Here is a 20,516-nt window from a genome sequence, read left to right on the forward strand (position 1 = left end):
GATCAGCACTCTATCACTCTTATTCACTGAGGGGAGTTGTTGGTTGTTTAGTAATTTTGATCCCACTGTTTAGGCATCTAGCTTTTTGAAACGGCCCATATTAATAGTCATTGCTGTCTTTAAGCTCTTTTTGGTGAAGTATGGTGCATTTTATGGGTTAAATGTTCAAAGCTATTCTTTTGTATACATGTAAAGCCATTTGTATGCACAAATCAAGTAGTCACACATTTAACTATACAATTCACAAATGCTAAATTGAGACCTACCTATATAATCACATACATATGTAAAATCTGCTAGAGCAATTTGGAAGGCACTTTTGAAAACTTGTCTCTTAACGTCAGCTGATTACTCTTTGAAAAAAGTTTGTTTTAAATAATGATGTGTGAATTAAGTTATGAAAACTTGCACAGGGACATCACAGAGTCCTATTTCTGCTAGTATAATGCACAGACACCTGCAGTGTAAGGTGCCTACCGCCTAGCAATATGCTTCAGCCCTGAACTGGTGGGGGTCATCTCATACAATGAGAAGATAATCCATGTGCATTCAATCCTTGCATTTCTTCTGAAACTGCCAAAAAGGTTGCCAAATAGTTCCACCTTTGGCACTTGTTTTATTTTGTGGCTCATTAATTGGGAGCTGCCATATTAAGCAATATTATGCTATACAGTACCTTTCACCCATATATCTCAAGAGACCACGTGAAGGAAAATGAAGCTCCAGTGAGTTTTCTTGCTTTGCTGTCTCACTCGCTCACCTGATGTCTAGACTAAGACCTGGATTCATACAGAGTTGCTGTCACTAGGTTTATTTCCTTTAGTACTGACTTAAATTCATCATGGTTCTGGAGTTCATTAGGTCATTGTGGGTCTAAGTATATTGTTCCCAATGAGGGCTCAAGGCCGGCTGCTGAAGCTTTCAAGTCCCTCTTTTCTAAGTGTGTCTTCTATGTTCATGCCTCCAGGATTTCTTGGGAAGAAAGTCTTACCCAGAAATGCTACTGCTGCATTAACTTGAGGGAAAATTGGGAGAATCTTTGGGTTTTGGAACCTTCTAGAATTTCAGGGATTGCTGACAACCATTTCCCATTCCTCCCTAGAGATTTCTTCAAAGGCTGAGTATACAGGGGGTGGTAAATTTTGTGTCTTTGTGTTGGATAGGAGATATCCCTTGGCTTTACCCCACTCACCTTCTCTCTGACTGGATTTCACTGGTTTTACCACTTTTCTCACATTTTCATGCATGCCTGGCAGAAAGAACCTCTCCTGCGTCTCAAGTTTGGGGTTATGATCTGAAGTTGAGAGTTTGGGAGTAGTCAGAGCTTGTGGAAGGAAATGAGGATCGGGAGTGATTTTTGCCTTTTTTCCCTTTTGGTGGGAGAATGATTGTTCCTGCAGGAGAAGGGGTCTCTTTTTTGACGGCAGCTCCCCTTGAGGTGATATCCCATGCAGCATGTCTTTAGCACAGTCCTTCCTCAACAGCGTACAAATAATGGGAGGGAAGGGCAGGGGAACATTTGTAAAAAGGAGGAGAGTCTAAAACGGTGCCTGATGCCTTGTTAAGTTACTTGGTTACCCAGTTGGGAAGCTGAAATGGGAGCCTGCAGCTCTTTGGCAGTAGTCTGGATGGAGTTTCTCTGGAAAGTCATTGATTGGTGATGTTGGTTCAGTTGTTGTGTCCCAAAAGCTGCAGAGGACGGATTTAACCTCATGGACATGTTTCTTGAGGCAGTGTGGCTAGTGGGAAAGTCTGAACAGGCTGTCTAGACTCAGACTCTTCCCTTGACTGAGGTCTTGCAATCTTGGGGTAATCATAGCAGACTCCTCCTGTGTGTGAGAGAGCCTGTCTCCACACAGGTGGAGCAGCTCCTGGCCTTTGGCTTGCTCCACCCATTGGAGAGGAGTACAGCTGGTGGTCCTGTTCAGGGAACAAAGTCCTGGACTCATCTAGTCTGACCTCCTGCACATTGCAGGCCAGAGAACCTCACCCACCCACTCCTGTAATAAACCCCTAACCTCTGGCTGAATTACTGAAGTCCTCAAATCATGGTTTTAAGACTTCAAGTTACAGAGAATTCATCCATTTACACTAGTTTATTTAATTATGCTAGATTAGGGTCTCTGCTAATCTGACCTGAGGGAAAATTCCTTCCCAACCCAAATATGATGATTAGTTAGATCCTGAGCATGTGGGCAAGACCCTCCAGGCAGATATGTGGAAAAGAATTATCTGTAGTAACTCCCTGTGTAGTGTCCCGTCTCTAGCAGTTGGGGATTTTTGCTACTGGCAGTTGGCAATGGGCCACATGCCATCATAAGCAGACCCATCATACCACCCCCACCATAAACTTTTCAAGCTCAGTTCTGAAGCCAATTAGGTTTTTTGCCCCTTCTGCTCTCCCTGGAAGGCTGTTCCAGAACTTCACTCCTCTGAACGGTTAAAAACCGTCACCTAATTTTGAGCCTAAACTTGTTGACGGCCAGTTTATAGCCCTAGAATTGTCAGTCCCCTAAGGAAAAGGTGAGAGAATGATGAAAGCTGTTGTCACTATTCCCCCAAATGAGCCATTAAAGCTAGGATTGCACTGGATAAGGCAGCAATGCTGAGCTGTTGCTATGGCCACACTGCTGGAGGCAGGGAAGCTGGAGGAAGAGTGGAAAGGGCCTGGCCAAACCTTGAGCCTCAGGGACATGTCTAAGTGGCCTCTGGCATTTTCAAGGACAGGTGCAACCCAATCTCTTGGAGTAGGCTAGGGGTCAGGATTCAGAATGAGGTTGCACCTGGTTGTTGGCTTATAGAACCAGAAAATTGAAAAAAGAAATGAATTAGTTTTTGAAGTCCTCACTTAGATCCTGTTTCAATTATAAAAACATAAGTCAACTGTGAGTCTAAAAGTAGTCAAGCTTGTGACACATTATTGGTAAACAGAGTCAGACTGATAAACACTTCTATCTGTGTTCATTAGCAGTGTAAACTCTTTGTTACAGAGGTATCAATATGCCCTGGTCACAGAAGCCAAAATGTCATTTTACGGCTGTCTGATTTGTCATTCCTCAGCATTGACTGCCTCAGATATTGCTGCAATAGGGAAGATTTGCCATAGGCAATGTCTATTTAATCTCAATTCCCAACATGCCCGAGTTACTATGTAATTGTACCCTAGAATGAAGTTAAATAAAAGGTCTAGTCATCAGCTGCTTAAAATGCCTGCCTGCTGGCAAGTTTTCAGTAGTAGCTAGCCTATTCAGTATAGCAACAGTGCCAAAAGCTTCACAAGACATTCATTCTTCATTGGCTCTTCTTTAACAGTCTAGTGTTAACCTGAGGGGGGCCCAAATTGCAGGTCTCAAACCAAAGCTTACCAGGATGCTGTCATGTCCTCAACCTGGTCCTTTCGTGACTCATGGGGCCCCTGTTCAAACTGCTGGCCACGTGCTCCCTCCTGTATCTTTCCTGGAAGACAGCTTTCCTGGTCGCCATTACATAGGTCTTCCACAAGGATAAGGTGCAACTCTGACCGCACCTGGCCTTTCTCCCCAAGGTGGTGTTGGCCTTTCACACCAGCCAGGATATTTTCCTGCCCGTTTTTTACCCTAAACCTCATGCTACTCCCAGGAAAAGCGAATGCATTCCCTCAATGTCCACAGGGCTCTGGCTTCCTACATCAAGTGCACTAAGCCATTCAGGAAATCGACCCAGCTCTTCATTGCAGTGGCGGACTGGATGAAGGGCCTCCCCATCTCCTCTCAAAGAATTTTCTCCTGGATCAAGTCCTGCATCTGTGCTTGCTATGAGCTGGCGGGTGTGATGACCCCAGCTGTCACCGCACACTCCACTAGGGCCCAGGCCTCATCAGTGGTGTTCCTGGCCCAGGTACCGATCCAGGAAATCTGCAGGGCAGCAACTTGGTCCTCGCACTACACCATCGTCTGGCACGCCAGAGACAATGAAGCTTTCGGTAGAGCGGTACTCCAGTCAACATTCCTTCACTCCAACCCCACCACCTAGGTAAGGCTTGGGAGTCACCTAATTGGAATCGATATGAACAAGCACTCGAAGAAGAAAAAGCGGTTACTCACCTTTGTAACTGTTGTTCTTCGAGATGTGTTGCTCATATCCATTCCAAACCTGCCCCTCTTCCCCTCTGTCGGAGTAGCTGGCAAGAAGGAACTGAGGGGGCGCTGGGTCAGCAGGGTCATATATTGAGCGTCATGCAGGCACCACTCCAGGGGGCTCCACAGCAAACCCGACAGATGCTGCTAGGGGAAAATCTTTCCAACGGCCGTGCACATGGCGCGTGCACACACCTAACTGGAATCGGTAAGAGCAAGCACTCGAAGAAATAAAAGTTTTAAACAGCAAATTTTCTTACCAATACCAGCTTGATTATAGAAAATTGAAGAGGAAGTAAGCAGGAGGGGAGAAAAGATACACAGTGTCCATTAGATACTCTGGCACAGAACCAGGGAGAATTTTGAATACAATGAAGGCAATTTTGAATTAATGGGCCAAATTCAGAGGTGAATGAAAGGATGTTAAAATTAATGTAAGTGACTTACAGCAGCCTAGACGGGCAATGCTGAGGTGGAAATTACATACCACCTCTGAATTTGGTCCAGTACCTTACAACTTTAGGTCTTTAAGTGGGACACTGCCAGATTATTGAGGTTCCAAGTTTGTTTTGTTTAAAAACTGGGGCCTGAGGGTTACAAAAGCTAACAAATGTTGTTATGAAAACTTGTCTTAGAACATTTGTCATGCAGTACTGGAAGCCCAAATACAACAGCATTATGCTATTCAAACAGGAAAAGGAGTGACTCTAAACATTGATAATGTCTTCCAATACCTCACTGAGCAATTTTATTTCAAGGTGTGTCTGTCTTAATTTTTGGACATCTCTTTGCTGTGCTTTGAACATGATGGACAGCAGGAAGCAGCTGGGAGGAACTAAATATAGCCACTGAACTTCCAGTGATTTGGACCCAACACAAATCTCAGCAGAACCCCACTAGGCACTTTCCCCCAGTGCTATCCTTTGACTTTATTATTAATTTATCTTTAATGGTTTTTCAGACTGTTCAATTTTGGTGCCAGTGCTCAGGGAGAACCCACATGAATTCATATTCCAACCAAAATTTCATGGGACAGTGTGCTTTACTAAAAGTTAAAAATATAACAGCTACTTTATTATTTTTGTCCACTAAGTCTCTAATCCTGCAATGAGCTATAAAACTCATTGCTGTATCAGGGCCTAATTTTGTAATTTTATCAAAAATAGCAATCAAGTTTGGTGCAGTTTTTCTTGATAAACCTGTGCAGATTGCTCATAGTTTATTATCTTCTCAACTTGTACATTCTCTCGCTAATATTTCTTCTACCATCTTGCTAAGAATAAAAGATAGATTTACCAGAAGTAATTACTGGGACCATTCCTTTCCTCCCTTTTCTGAATATAAGTACCATATTTTTTCCAGGCCTATTTCTCCTACAGCTTCAAAAAGAATTATCAGTTTGATAAATTCTTTAGTCAATTCCATTTTGCCCTAGGAGGCATGTTATCAAAATCTGCTGATAGGTCTATCATTTTCTAAGCATTCCTGTTAGCTACCTTTTTTCACTAGTTATTTAGAATGTTTTAATAACTCCCAAATTGTCTGTGCTACTTTATATTTGGTCAAAAATAGATTTGAAAAAAGCAGCTCAGTAGCTCACCTGAATGAAGACCATAAACTCATTTTGTAATGGCTACCAAACAGCAGTAACTTTGGGTTGCTGCCAAACTGGCAATTTGGGGCCCAATTCTGCAAGGTGCTGAGTGACCTAATGTGACTGTAGTGGGAGTTGAGGGTGTGCAGAACTTTGCAGGGCAGTATTCTGAGAGGTGAAAGGCTTCATATCTCATTACCCATCCCCATCTCAGCTGCTTTTCTTCAATCTGGACACCGGATAAGTTACTGCTTTGTTTTAAGGAACAATTTCTATCCTTCAGACTGTGCTCTACTCTAGATCTTTTAGTCTGTATTTTATCTCCTTTAGATGAATACCACCAGTTCTGGTGACTAACTGTATTAACGTTTCTGATGTTGTTTCGTAGGGTCATCCTTTGAAAGTTCCATCTCTCTTAAGTGACCTCAAGCCTGTGGCAGGAATTTATAGGCAGACGGGGAAGAATTACGAAAGCCCTTACACTCACTGGTTATGTGGCAAAAGAAAATAAAAAGTCCTAGTATACAAGATGAGCGTTCTGGGAAAATCACGCCTGAGTTAAATAGTCTGTATACCGGACCTCCTGCAGGGGGGAGAAGAAACTCATCTATCGTCTATTAAATGAGTGAAATACAAAAGTGCTGGGCGTCAGCACAGCTGTAGAATAGGGTTATGGGCGATGGCCTACAGCTTTACTATGTGTCAAAGGGGTTTATAGGGTTGGGAAAGGCTTCACAGAAGCTGGTAAGATATTAAAGCTGGATTATCACTAGTATCTAAGGGACAAAGACTGAGCTACAGTTAAAGCTTGCAGGAAGGAGGAGGGAATTAAACAGAGGTGATCAGATTTTATTTGTCCTGACTTTAGAGGTGTCGCTTGTCTCTCAATTAACAAACAAAACCTGTTTTTCTAAAAGTGGGGATGTGCTAAAAAACACACTCTCTGCACAAACCCCACTTACCTTCTGAAAGATCCCTTTTCCCCGACATGCAAGTGGTGTGAATCTAGCATAAACTCTGTTCAGAGTACGGAAAAATCCTCCAGTTTATGCACATGGGCAAGATAATTCTTTATTTGCATTGCTTATCTGAGATTCCAACAGCTGATCTCAGAGAAAAATTAGTTCTAAACTAGTGTATGTTATGTTAGCTTTTGTTCTTTTTTGGAGGTGAACGTATTTAACTTTACCCAGAAAGATTAATTGTACTTAATTTAATACTCTTCAATGATAACATGTTACTTGAGGTTGCAGTTAAGTTTTATGTTCTCTAGGATTTATTTCCATTAAACTATCCCACACAGGAATACAAGTTAGCCCTTTTCCCCCAAAAGTAGGTGGACTGGAGCTTTTATAACTTGGAAAAAGCTTTAAGTTTGCATGTTACCAAATTCTTGGTATATTGTAATGATACATTTTGCCTATTTCCTGTGTGTATTTAGCTGCTTCTTCAGATTTGACTGGTATACTCTAAGTATTTATTGTATATTAACTATCTTTTAATGTCATTTGTTTTTCTGGTTACAAAGTCAAGCACTCAACATAAATCTGGCATTTCCTAGCTTTTAAGTTTCCCCTTGTGTACTGATTGAAGCAGGGGTCCTGCAGAAAAAACAGCATGTGATAATACAATTAAAGACTTTACCATAACACAACATAACACAAGAATTAGGGGTCACCAAATGAAATTAGTAGGCAGCAGGTTTAAAACAAATAAAAGGAAGTATTTCTTCACATAGCGCACAGTCAACCTGTGGAACTCCTTGCCAGAAGATGTTGTGAAGGCCAAGACCATAACAGGGTTCAAAAAAGAAGCACCATAATTAATAGGCACCAGGGAGCCAAATGAAGGTTGCATTGGCAGCCCTAAAACTGGCATCTCCTAACCTGCAAGTGCTAGGCTTTGCAACCCAAACTATTTTTAAATGTAGCTTTTTTAAAGGAAAAAAGTAAAAACATTTTATGTACAACTGTAAGAACTTACACCCCCCATTCCTGCATCATTATGATAATTTGAACCCCAAACTTTCAGCGATGCAAAACAAACTACCACCTGAGCTACAGGACTAACTACATTAGCTGGCTGCAGAAGAAGGCTATTATCCTAGAGGAGGAGTGGAACTATGTGCTGGATCCCTGGAGGTGGTTGAGGAGCCTGACTTTTGGTATGTTTTCACTACTCGCCGGATTGGCGGGCAGCGATCGATCCAGTGGGGATCAATTTATCATATCTAGTCTAGTCTAGACACGATAAATTGATTCCCAAGTGCTCTCCCGTCGACTCCTGTACTCCACCGCGGAGAGAAGCGCAGGCAGAGTCAACGGGGGCGCAGCAGCAGTCGACTCACCGTGGTGAAGACACCACGGTAAGTCGATCTAAGTATGTCGACTTCAGCTCCGTTATTCACATAGCTGAAGTTGCGTAACTTAGATTGATCCCCCCCCCCCCCCCCGCCCACCTCAGTGTAGACCAGGGCTTAGATTTCTCTGTCCCCTCCACTTTGGGAGGTGTAGCAAGCTCCCCAGAAATGGATGAGATGCTGGGTCTGTTTGGCTGAGGGCATGGGGGAAGCCCCATCTAAGCTCTTCCCCCAAACCCCACTGCTATAGCTACTCTGGCAGTTCCCAGTGTACCCAGTTGTGTGCGCTGCAGTGGGATGGACTTGGCTCTTAAAACTTTCGAATTCAGTTATTATTTTGACACGCTGCCAGCATTTTCCTGAGGAATTCAAGAGCGAGAAGGGAAATGGCAATTTTAAACCATTTATAACTCCGCCAAACCTGAATGGAATTTCATGGGACAAGTAAAAGGCACATCTCTAATCCAAGCATTTGGCTCTGCCAAATTTAAATACCTAGAGGTGTTACAGTTTCTCAGAACACCTGAACAAACCGGCAAGAATCTTCTACAATAGAAAAGCTGTTAGGCAGCTTACATGGAGGGGTTGTTACCAGCTCCCATTACAATAACTTTATTATCTGACGTGTGCTATTTCTTGGATTTTCTGGAAACAAACAAACAAACAAACAAACCACCTCACGGAATTGAATTGAACTGAAATAGCACTAAACCTTTCCCTGATTCAGTGTTGCTCATTACACAGTAATAACAAACATGTTCTCCCCACCCTGCTGGCCCCTGAGGATCCCAGTATCATTCTGTCTGTACACTGTGAATTCCGCTATCCTACCAGTCTAGGCCAAAAGTCCCTTTGCAGTCTGTTAATGCTGTTCTCTCCATTGCTGATCTCCACTATGGCAATAGAACACAGTGGCCTTCTTTGAAGTACAAATATTTACTGGAATAAAGGCACTTCAATGGGGAGGTATATGGGATCATACAAGAGGGGGATTTTACCTAATACATCGTGTGCGCAAAGTGGTTAAAGAAAGAGAAGGGTCAGTTAAGTGAGGCCTTCCTTCCATCCAGCTGTAGTAAAAAGACCCTGATTGTCATTTAATTACATTTCCTTAGTACTGTGCCATTCTTATTTTGGCCAAATCTGTTTCCATCAGTTTAATAGGATCAATCACTAATTTCAGTTAAACAAATGCCTTGTGAAGGTGCATGTCACAGCTTGTGCTTATAATGTCCATAACAGTGTTTGAATAATGCAAGTTTTAGTTGCACTCAATCACCTTTATCATCAGCACAGACATTTTTCTTTAGCTTCCCCCATTCTCAACACTTTTCTCATTTAAAATTTTTGCATTCTCTATTAGGGATCTGGGGCAAAAAATGGGGATTTGGTCCTGCTTTGACCAGGGGGTTGGACTAGATGACCTCCTGAGGTCCCTTCCAACCCTGATATTCTATGATTCTAATTAAATGGCAACTTTCTATAGGCAATGACTGAATTACAATACCAGCCTAAAGAGCCCAACATTGATCAGAATAAAGGATGAAAGGATGTTAATTTATTTTTATACTAATGACTTGGTTCCAGAGGTTTTTTAATAAACTAAATGGCTGATCAAATTAGGCAGTGACTGAATCAAGTATTATTGCAATATAGCTGTAGAAAATCATTATTAACACCTCTTCCAACACACCTACATCAATGTTAGGGTCTTTTAGTACTCAAGCCTCTTGAGCTACTCTCCTTGAGGATGCTGATCTATAATAGTTTTCATAATTACCTCTGCAAGCAAGACTCTTCCAGCCAGGAACTTTATGAACAGGTGAATACATTTTACACACACTGATTAGGTATTCAGTTGAGACATAGCTTTTATATTTTCATATATGAGCCAAGGGGTCAAATTTTGCCTCTCCACATGACTGCCCCCAAAACAGAGCTATATACACGCAGCATTACTGTGCATCCATAATCTTACTGGTAGCACTCTCTGCATAGCCTTCCAAATGACCTGTTTCTATTAACTGGCAAGGTAATACTTAGTTGTGCTGACTATGCCCTGGGAGGTCCTTTGTCTTAGCTTTGGATTGTCCCTGACAGCTCCTTTATTTTAGATGGAACTGAATAAGGGCAGAAAACATCCACCCCACACACTCCCATTGCCCTTGGTTTTAACGGTGTGCACATATGCAAGCTGGAATGTGGCTTTGTGTGTTAGGTACATCCTGCTATAGTACTCTCACTGAGACTGAAAGTGCAGCACTGAAATTTCTAGGTTTAACAGGTTCTGGATTTAGGCAAGGCAAATAAACTGAAAATTGCAATTAAAACTTAAAAGGACAGTCAAGTATTTTATAGTTAACTTTTTAAAATCCCCTAACATTTGTGATACTCTTTTAGAAAAATACCATTTCCCTCTACTTGTGGAAAGCATTGTTTTCCCACTCCACTGTCTCTTAGACCACAAGCCATAACTGATCTGCCAGGTTTTCTTCCCTGTTGTTTATAAGCATCATTGAGAATATCACCAGTGAAGTTAGCAGAGTTCTAGAAATGCAATGTTCCATTAAGAACAGACATAAACCCACGGTATTTTACAGTAGTAGTATTATTTGCTAACAGTATAACTCTAGAAAGAAGCAAAAGATATATAAACATGAGTCTGGGAAAACCAAAGGATTATACAAATGCATATAAAGTAATGTAGTAAATTCAGTCTTTACATTTGTTTTAATTATTTACAGTTCCCTCCAATACAAGTTACTTACTTGGTCACATACATGTGACCTGAGTGGCTCCATCTTCCTGCTCGAACTGTCCATCATCCAGTTCCCTTAACACACTATCGCTGCTATTGAATCCTGAGAAGCTTTCATATGGGGCAGATCCCTCCTTGCTCCAACATGGTTTAAAAGGAGACAGATGAAACTCATCAGGTGGATGCCCACTTTCTGCAGGGAGAGATGTAGCTGTGTCTAATCCAATACTTCTGCTAGAGACTTTGCCTTTCTCGTCACTTCTGAGCTGCCTTGTGGATTTCTTCTGAAACACAAGAGATGTTTGAGCATTGAGTTAAATAGAACAGGCAAAAAACTGAGTTAGAACCTGGATTTCGGAATGAACAGCTAAAAGGATTAAAAAGGTTCCACACCAAAAAAGGTATGAATTTAATTTAAGGAGTAGTTACAGAGGAGATTTATGTGACACCACAGGAATTTTTTGTTCCAGAATATAGCTGCCCTACATTACAAACTCCTTTGGAGTATAGAAATGAGAAATAAATATAAAGAATAAAACTTAAGAAATAATTTATTCAGTTTGAGAAAGAAGAAAGTAATTGCCTCAGATTAAAAGGCAAGCAAAGACACTGTACAGGACCAAGGTTAGAGCAAGCACACGGACCCATGTTAACAGAAAGTAGCTGTTATATTATTTATCACTTATATAGTACTTTACAGATTCAGAGCCATTTACAAACATTAACCAACTATTTCTCATTTCACCCCTATGAATAGGCATAATTATTTCTATTTTGTAGTTGAGAAAACTGAGGCACGGATAGGTTAAATGAGTTGGCCAAGGTCACACAAAGTCAGTGTCAGAGCCAAGATGAGAACACAGGAGTTCCTGACCCCTTGTGCCATTCTCAAACCATTAGACAGAATTAATTCTCTCCTATACAGTTTGAACTGCACCCCTTTTTCCTGCACCCCTTCTGAAACTATTAAAAAATGTCCCTTTTGGCTAAAGGAAAGGGATGTGGAGGTGATTGATACATGACAGACTGTGAATTAAGACGAAAGGGAAGTAGTGGCCCCTGGAGAAAGAGAAGGGAAATAGGTTTTGTTTGGCTGCCTCAGTGAGGCGGTGGCGAGGCCTGCACGAAAGGAAGGAAAAAAGTAAAATAAAACTTTGTGTATGGGTCAGTGTCAGAGCTTTATCATTCAAGGTTGCTTTTCTGACTTAGCTGCACCACCCTCTGAACCATTTGCCGAGGGAAACAAATGTTATAACTCTGATTAGACAAAAAACATTAAAATAATATGGCCCTGTAATCCAAGAGGCCATTGAAATATTACACATCTTCAGGTAAAGTAAGGAAATCATGGGCCAGACAAAACTCTACCATCCCATCATAAAGCCTGAAGTGGGGGAGAGAGGAAATGGACAGTTCCTAATTAATGCTTTTTTCAGAGTGGGGGGGAGGGGGAGGGGGCCTGTGGAGCCACAGGACAAGTTTGGGGCATTTTCCCCAAAACCGTGCAGATGCTTGCTGCTGAGAAAAGTAAGCTGCATATACCAGCTGCTATCTGGGGTTGGGCTTCCACACCCTTTGCAGTAGAAGGGAGACAGGGGCTGATATTTACAGTGTTGCCAACTCTCATGACTTTTACTATGAATGCTGTGATATTTGGTGTTTTTCTTAAAGCCCCTGCTGCTAGAATCATGTTATTACCTGGTAATCTCAACTTTCTTAGAAAACAAAAATAAAGTGCATTTCTAGCCCTTATAGTTGCAGAGAAAAGCTTAAAACTTGTGAACCCTAAAGACTCCAATATGAGAAAGCAAATAAAAAGAACCTCAAAATTACTGATTTTAAAATTTCATGATTTTTAAGCCAATCTCATGGTTTCTGGAGCTTGACTCATTATATTTAAATGATGGAATAGGCAATACTAAGGCTGTTTATTTACTTTGTGTCATTCAGCCAGTTTAAACACTGAAGTAACCTAGTCAGTTTCACTTTCTGACTGTCAAGGGCTATATTGTGCTGGAATGTTGAGCTGCAAATGCTTTAGGGGGATGTTTAGACCCAAACAAAAAAACTGTTTCCATCAGAATTTTATTTTTAAACAACAGACAATTCTCTTGTTTTCATAAAGCCTACATTTTGGGCCTAAAGAGGTTTCTTGAAAAACTACAGCTTCAACATAATGCAAACTTCACAACAGCCATCAGAAAAAAGACATAGGAATAAAATATAAGTCAAAGTGTAATCCTCAGCACCATGGAGGTCACCTAGGTCTCTCTAAGCAAAAAGAAACATTAATTTGCCAGTGTTTAATACCTCACGTATATCAGATTATAACTAGCCCATGCAAGGATCACCTTAATGAGAATTTATTCATGAAGGGTTTCTAGGGCAGAGGTTAAAAATGGAGAATGCTTCAGATCTCAATAACTGAGTTTATACCTGAAATCTATCTGCATAGTACACAGCTTGAGAGACAGATTACATTAGTCAGGCAGAATTAGTAAACATATGGATTTCATCCCTTAAATGGAGGTATATAGAGTTAAGAATTGTTTGGTTGCTAATCCATGGTCATTTTGTTGAAATGATTTATCCTTTATGACATTTTGTCTCTTTAGTCAAGTTTAAGATTTAGACAAAAATCAGGTTATAAATGGAAAAAACAGGAAAAGTTTAGAAAATGCTATTCAGCTCCAGACTGAACCACTTACTCATTCCACACTGAAATTACCTCAGTGCATTGAGATTTCCTGCTAGAGAAACAAAACATTCATCAGTGCTAGAAGGGGCATGTGTATTTAGATACTGAGTTCTTTTATGTTTTAAATACACTGGTCCCATATGAGAATAGGTAGATACACATCAACTATTCCTTATTTACAGACTTCCTGTACATTAATATTTAAGCCAAGGCATTCAGATTACAATGAAATAAAAGAATGGCTACAGCACACCCTCTCCTTATGGTTCTTTAACTCAAAGGATGTAAAGGTCATCTAACTGCTGATTGTCACAAGATTAGCTGATGCAGAGAATTTAAACGGGTGGGTACAAATGTCTCCTGTCTTGAACTTCAAGCACGTTTACAAGATTGATCAGTCACTCAGATGGATTATTTTTAACAAACTATATAGTTTACTTGGCTTGTAAACCTCTCACAGTGGGAACCTGTCTTAATTGTTCTATAATTGACCATGAGCAGCTATGTTGCTTTATAGGTCATGGTGAAGATAATAATAATAATTAACAGTAGTGTGTGTGGTGTATTACAGATATACAGGAAGACAAGGTCCTTGAGAGATTATTTACAATCCAAATTATACAGAATGCAGAAAAAAAAACACAGGGAAAGGAAAAGTTCAGAAAAGTCACATAGTTTGGTTTGTTAACAACTAACACTGATTTGGAACGAACAAGATGTCCTTTTAAAAAATTTAATGAGATAAATTATTAAGAGTTTAATGTCAGGAATGAGAAGAGTAAATAACAGGATTTGAAGAGTATAACTGAGGATGTTTGGCGTACTGGAGGAAGGAAACTGTTCCAGACAAAGGGGCAGTGTGAAAAAAGTTGCAAAGCAACAAGCTGGAGACAAAAGACAAAGGGTGCATTAAAACCTGAGGTGCTGGCAAAAACTAAGAGGAGGAATATGTTGAAGCCTATTGAGATGTAGGCAAGGGCGACAGCATACAGAGTCTTGAAGGCAAGGAGTTCATACTTTGAGTAAAGAGACAAGAAAGCAGTGAAAGGATTAAAAAAATGCAAGTATGTAGATGAAGAGAATGTGACATTATTGGAGATAACAATTTGAGCTGTACATATTTATTTAAGTGGAAAGGGAGGGACAAGAGGCAGGGTGCTTTTGCATCAACAGTTTTAGGTAATGATTTTTAGTTTCATACAGAAGCAAACTAGGATTTGAAATCAGGGAATAAAGAGTGATAGAATGAGCCTTAACTATAGAAAGTTAGATGCAGGTTTCTGGAGGATATTAGCAGTTGTCTCAGTAATAGGTTGCATTGTGGTTTTTTAGTTTAGTTTAGTTTTTCCCCTTCTTGACTGGTTTGCATTTTATTTCAATTTTTCTGTAGCAATGCAGTTAGTTAATAAGTGAAGCAGTACATGGATGAAAACAATATCTTGTATATAGCCTAAAAGCTATTATTTAGACTGAAATATTGTTTCCAGAGTTAATCACTTCTCTGGTTGGATATCCTGTAGCTTGTTCCATCAAGAACTTTGGAAAGCCTTTCAGTGCACTGCAACCATACAAATTCTGCTGGTATTCCACATCAAAAAGAAAACTTCATTCTGATCTCAAAACTCATTGAGAAGAATATGCAAGTGATAACATAATCTTTAGGTGAGCTGTGTGACAGGACATGTTACCACATGAAAAAAATGTGTTAACAATAAAAGACCTAAAAGTAGCCCCTGCAGCAGCTGAAGTTCAGCTGCTCCCTGTTCCATTTGGGAAACTCCCTCCTTGTAGCAGCACTATAAAAGGCACATTGAGCATCACACAGCTGGTGGTAATAATCACATGCTGTCAAGGGCCAGAGCTGCACCAGCAGTTGCAGATATGGAGTGCAGTAAATTCTGGCATCCACACAGCCCCAGCAGGGAAGGCAGGACAAATCCTGCACTGGTGAGCTCTCCTTTGCCAAATAGCTTTGTAAATCTCTACCACGGACCTTCCCTTTTATTTTCTTTCTGGCTATCATGTGCAGGTCACACTTTCCCCCTAGCTAGATTTGCCTCTACTTTGAGCTAGCATTCTCAGCCTTGTAAGACGCTGCAGAAATGTTCATCTGTATCCAGCCCCAAATTAGCAACTTCACAGATAAACATTATTGTAATAGTTTTGTGTGATATAATAAGACAACTTCCCTGTGTCCATCTGTGTTGACAACTCCATTAGCCTCCCAGAATCTCAGGCTCACCACCTTGGAGTCATATTTGAACCCTCCCTGTCCTTCTCTCCTCACATCCAAGCTGTCACCACATCCTGTACTAATCTCCCACTCCCTCTCTGATCCTGGTCCATGCCCTGATTATCTCTTGCCTAGACTAGCATAACTCAGACCTCCTCCCAGACCTGAAGAGCTCTGTGTAAATTCAAAAGCTTGTCTCTCTCACCAACAGAGTTGGTCCAATAAAAAAGGTATTAACTCACCTCCCCTTCTACCTCCTCTCTCTGACTTTAGCCACCAAAAGCTGTCCATATTCAACTATCTCCTTATACTGACTCAGTAAGAACATAATCTTTACTCACCTCTGGGGTCTGGGTGTTTGAATTCCACATAACAGGTCTCTGAAGGAAAACAACTTGCTTTGTGGCCAGATTTCCTTCACTGCAAATTAAAGCAGAGAATTTGAGTGTTTTTAGAGGGAATAACATTTATTTGTCACTTGCTTTTGATTTATCTAGACTTTCAGGATAACTACATTTTATGATGCAGACACAACATATGCTATAGAAGGCGTTGGAAGTATCGCCTATAATTAAGGTTGTCTAACACTTTCTTGTATAGGCCCTGTTTTCAGTTGCTTTTAATTTTGCCAAACTTTAACCATTTGGGCTGAAAATTTCCATGCCAGTCCTTGTGTTGGCCTGAAGTTTTTTGGAAAGTTTTAGATGAAATAATGCAGTCATTTATGAGGCAGAGATTAGGGAAAATGTTGTCTTGCCCATGTTAAAAAATTCTTACAAACTCCTTTATTGAGAAGCTGTAATGATGCCATAGGTTAGCGCAGGGACTTGAAATTTGGCTGACGGTGGTGGAAAAATGGGGTGTCCTTGTGGCAGGAATGTTCCTTTTATTGCCCCATGAAAATCTAAGATATAAACTTCTGAAAAGTGCAGCTCACATGCCGAATAGAGATTTGTTAGAGTTTGTCAATATCATTCTCCAAAAATTTTGTCTGCACTTAGCATTCCCCATACTCTCACAGCTCCTATGTATCGACTATAATGAGCATGCTCCTTCTCCACAGAACAACTGAGCATGCTCTGTCCCCGGGTTTGGACAATGGAGAGGAGGACTTTTCCTTCAATTAATCACTGTTCCCGGCCGCTGGGGGCTGTTGTGGCACCAGAACTGACAGTAGAACGATTCTCTCTCTCTCTCTCTCCATGCTCCTGCTGCTAGTGCCTAGGCAGTGAAGAGGAAGCTACCTGATCTGAAGGAATACAGAGAGGTGAGGAGCAAGTTGGGGGTAGGGATGGATCGATGCAGAGGGGATCAGAGAAAGAGAATAGTGGGTACAGAGACAGAAGGGTCTATAGGTCACTAAACCACACTCCCTCTAAAACCTGGAATCGAATCCAGGATTCCTGAGTCTCCACATTCCTCTGTTGTCAAATAGCTGTTAAACACACTGGCTAAATCTGTCTCTCATCACCCTCTAGTGGCTGAGTCACATAGAGGATAATAGCCTACTATTGCTGCCAGTTTCAGTTAGCTCATGTGGTAGAAGCCTGTATACTCACAGACAATCTTAAATCTGGCATTTCCTAATTTTTTAGTACTTAGTTTTGCAACCTGAACATTCATATAGTTTGTTTTTGTATGCAACACACACATATACACACACGTCTATGTAAATGCATTTTGTACGTGTGTGATTGTGAACACCTCTAATAAGTTTTCACCTCTGAGAATGATTAACTTTGAATATTAAGACTTTGTCATTTATTCTTTTTTCTCCCCTGTGACATTCCCAAACCAACTATCATCATGGCACTTTAACCTTCCCAAAGATAGCTGGGGAACTTGAATCCTTCTGAAATGATTTTCAGGAGTGCTCACTGGATTAGTAGGCAGGGGCTGCTTTGTGACTGATGTTGACTGAGCAACAATTTTTATTATGCATGAAGGTCTCTACGGGCTTGTCCACACAGTGTGGTGGTGCACATCCGTGCACAATTCTAATGTGCTCCCATGTGTTGTTTACTAAGTGGCCCGTGTAGACCCTGCTGGTGTTCACTAAAAGTTCCCTAGTGTGCATTAATGTAGTACTGTTTGAAATGGGTCTATATTAACATGCACTAGGGAATTTTGAGTGTGTGCCAGCAGGGTTTACACAGGTCAGTTAGTGAGCCACGCGTTGGTGTGCATTAGAATTCACACCCCTCTGATGTGCACTACTGCCCCACATAGACAAGCCCTAATGTATTTGCTACTGTGTACTACCAAGTTTTTATGTGGAACAACAACAACAAGAAGTATGAGAAGAATCACCAGCATTTTCTAAGATACATGGTGAGTGCCCAACCTAGAATATCAATAGTTATTGATGCAATTAATTTATACATAACTCAGTATTTTTAAAGATGGCAGCGGATAATGGGATTGACTCTAATCACCTTTTAGCATGACCGTAACTCCCAGCGGTAAGGGGAAAAGAAGGATATTTCTCATTCAGGATAGAGTTCATTTAAAATTGCTTTGATAGAAGAGCTATTTTATGCTTTCAGGAGGAGATGTTAACAAAAACGCTACATTGCCATTTTCAAAGCACTGTTCAGATAAACGTTTGAACTTGAATTTATTTAAAACATCCATCTGAGATTTAATTCCAACAGTATCTTTCTTCATGATGAGCTAGGACATGCCATTATACTATTTTTATATTATTCAGGACTCCTCTGATTGAAAGAAGTCAGACAGTTATACTTATTCTGCATTCTTTCTTCATTATAAGCATTTTTCTTTGCCCACATATTGTATGTACTCCAGGCTGTTGTTTCACTACATGAAGAAATTAATTAGCTCAGATACTTGTAAAAGAAATAAATGCCATGTATTTTCGGTTATTCCATACTCTGATTATTATACACTGGACCAAATAATTGTGTTCTCAGGTACACGGGTGTAAATTTCAGTTACGGTGGAGTACCTCCACTGACTTCAATGAAGATGCTTTGCATTCACACCAATGTAAGAACTGAGCCTTTCCTATAATTTAAAAAAATTGGACTCAAAAGAGGAAATTCATCCCTTCTCACTGTGTTTCTGCCTTCTCTTTATTCTTTAAAAGAGAAATGATCCTAATCATCAAGGGGTGCACAAATCTCAAAATGTAGCTGAACTCCACAGCCACCTGTGTACTCTGGAACTCAGCTCTTCAGTGATTCACTTACATGGTAGCATGCTAGGGAGAGAGGAGAGTTTGTGATTAAGTACAGTGGGAATCTATGGATCAAAGTAGTAGCTGAAATCCAACTGAGCCTGGATAACCTATACCCTGACTGTGGGCTGTGAGGTGGAGAATTTTATCTTTTCTTTTGCATTTACTCGGGCTTTTCATGGGAGAGTACAATTTCACCCACACTAAATGTTATGTGTGTATTTATTTTAACACCCCAGTGATTTTCAGGGCAATTTAACGTGATCTTAAAAGATGTCTGTGAATTCACTACAAAGCTGAGACATCTTTTGTGGTTGACACTTAGGATCTCTCTGTGGCGCAGCAGAGTATCTTTGATGTGACCTTTGATTTAGCTGGGACAGCCCAATAGTTTCTAGGATTGCCTGCACTATGTAACATTTGAAATTATTTTCTATTTGTTCACATGCAGCCCAGATTGTCTAACTAGTACAATACTGCCCTGTTATCAGCCTGCCAAGATAAGCTGACTTTAACGAATCCTATGGCTCATGATTGTCAAGGGATGCTGAAAGTATGAGACACCGGTTACAGTGTATCTTTGTTCCCCTCACATGTTCCTGAAATGTAAAAAACATATTGACTTTTATTTGTATGCATGCAGTTAAATATAAATGCAGAAGCAAAGAGAGTTGGATGAGTAAATTCCACTTCAGAAATTGTTATATATTAGGAATTATCTACTATAATGTTTAAAGATATTCAAAATGATGAATCCATCTTACTGGAAGTTCCAAGTGTCAGTGTTTCTACTTTAGCACTTTACTACTACAGTGTTAACATTCACGTTTCAATCTTTTTAATGTTGCTCCTGAAAGTCAATGGGACTTTCTTTCTTTCCCCTTCCTTTCTCTAACAAACTTATAGACAGACACAGTTAAAACCAAACACACTCCACTGCACACAATGCATCCGATGAAGTGAGCTGTAGCTCACAAAAGCTTATGCTCTAATAAATTTGTTAGTCTCTAAGGTGCCACAAGTACTTTTCTTTTTATGGATACAGACTAACACGGCTGCTACTCTGAAACTTCTCCCCTGGGGAGAGGATCAGAGAACAGACACATGACAGATATTAGTCACGTTGCTTAGTGCAATGCTGGAAAGTGCTCAGATACTAGGGTGAATCATATGGTATACAACAGAATAGTGGTCCTAAGTCATTTAGGTGCTTTTGAAAATCCCACGCTAAATGAATTTACTACTGATGAAAGGTGCCAGATGGACAGCCCTAGTCTGGTGGCCTCTATGAAATCACAAAACAGCTGCAGCGTGATCTGTAGGAATGCAAGTTGCCCCACTACTGTACATAAACCCTACCCACAATGGGCTGCCTGTGTGCTGAGGGGTCAGTTCTGTCTCTGCCCCCTTTGCTGAAACTCTGCAGTGGAACCATGGCAAGGGCACATTGTTTAGGATCTTCCGTCTCCAGTGAGCGATGGGATGGCCTCTGTATTTGGCCTTTAAAGCTGTTTCATTCTGCTGGTCTACAGACTCAGTACTGTATTGGTTCATGTTCAG

At 40.7% G+C, this 20,516-nt stretch overlaps 1 protein-coding gene across 2 annotated transcripts in view; it reads right to left on the reverse strand.

Annotated features, from left to right (window-relative positions):
• Positions 1-8,640: 8,640 nt before the first annotated feature.
• Positions 8,641-20,516, reverse strand: part of RFTN2 (raftlin family member 2) — a 51,450-nt gene continuing 39,574 nt past the window's right edge. The window contains exons 9-10 of one of the 2 annotated variants that reach the window (XM_048870330.2): positions 16,099-16,177; positions 8,641-11,110 (exon numbers count right to left, since the gene is read on the reverse strand). In XM_048870330.2, the coding sequence (XP_048726287.1) occupies positions 10,841-11,110; positions 16,099-16,177 (349 nt within the window). In that variant the 3' untranslated portion in view covers positions 8,641-10,840. The remainder of the gene's footprint in view (positions 11,111-16,098; positions 16,178-20,516) is intronic. The other variant, XM_048870331.2, reaches the window with a different exon arrangement.

Source organism: Caretta caretta, chromosome 11 (genome assembly GCF_965140235.1).
Source record: "Caretta caretta isolate rCarCar2 chromosome 11, rCarCar1.hap1, whole genome shotgun sequence".
NCBI classification, from domain to species: domain Eukaryota; kingdom Metazoa; phylum Chordata; order Testudines; family Cheloniidae; genus Caretta; species Caretta caretta.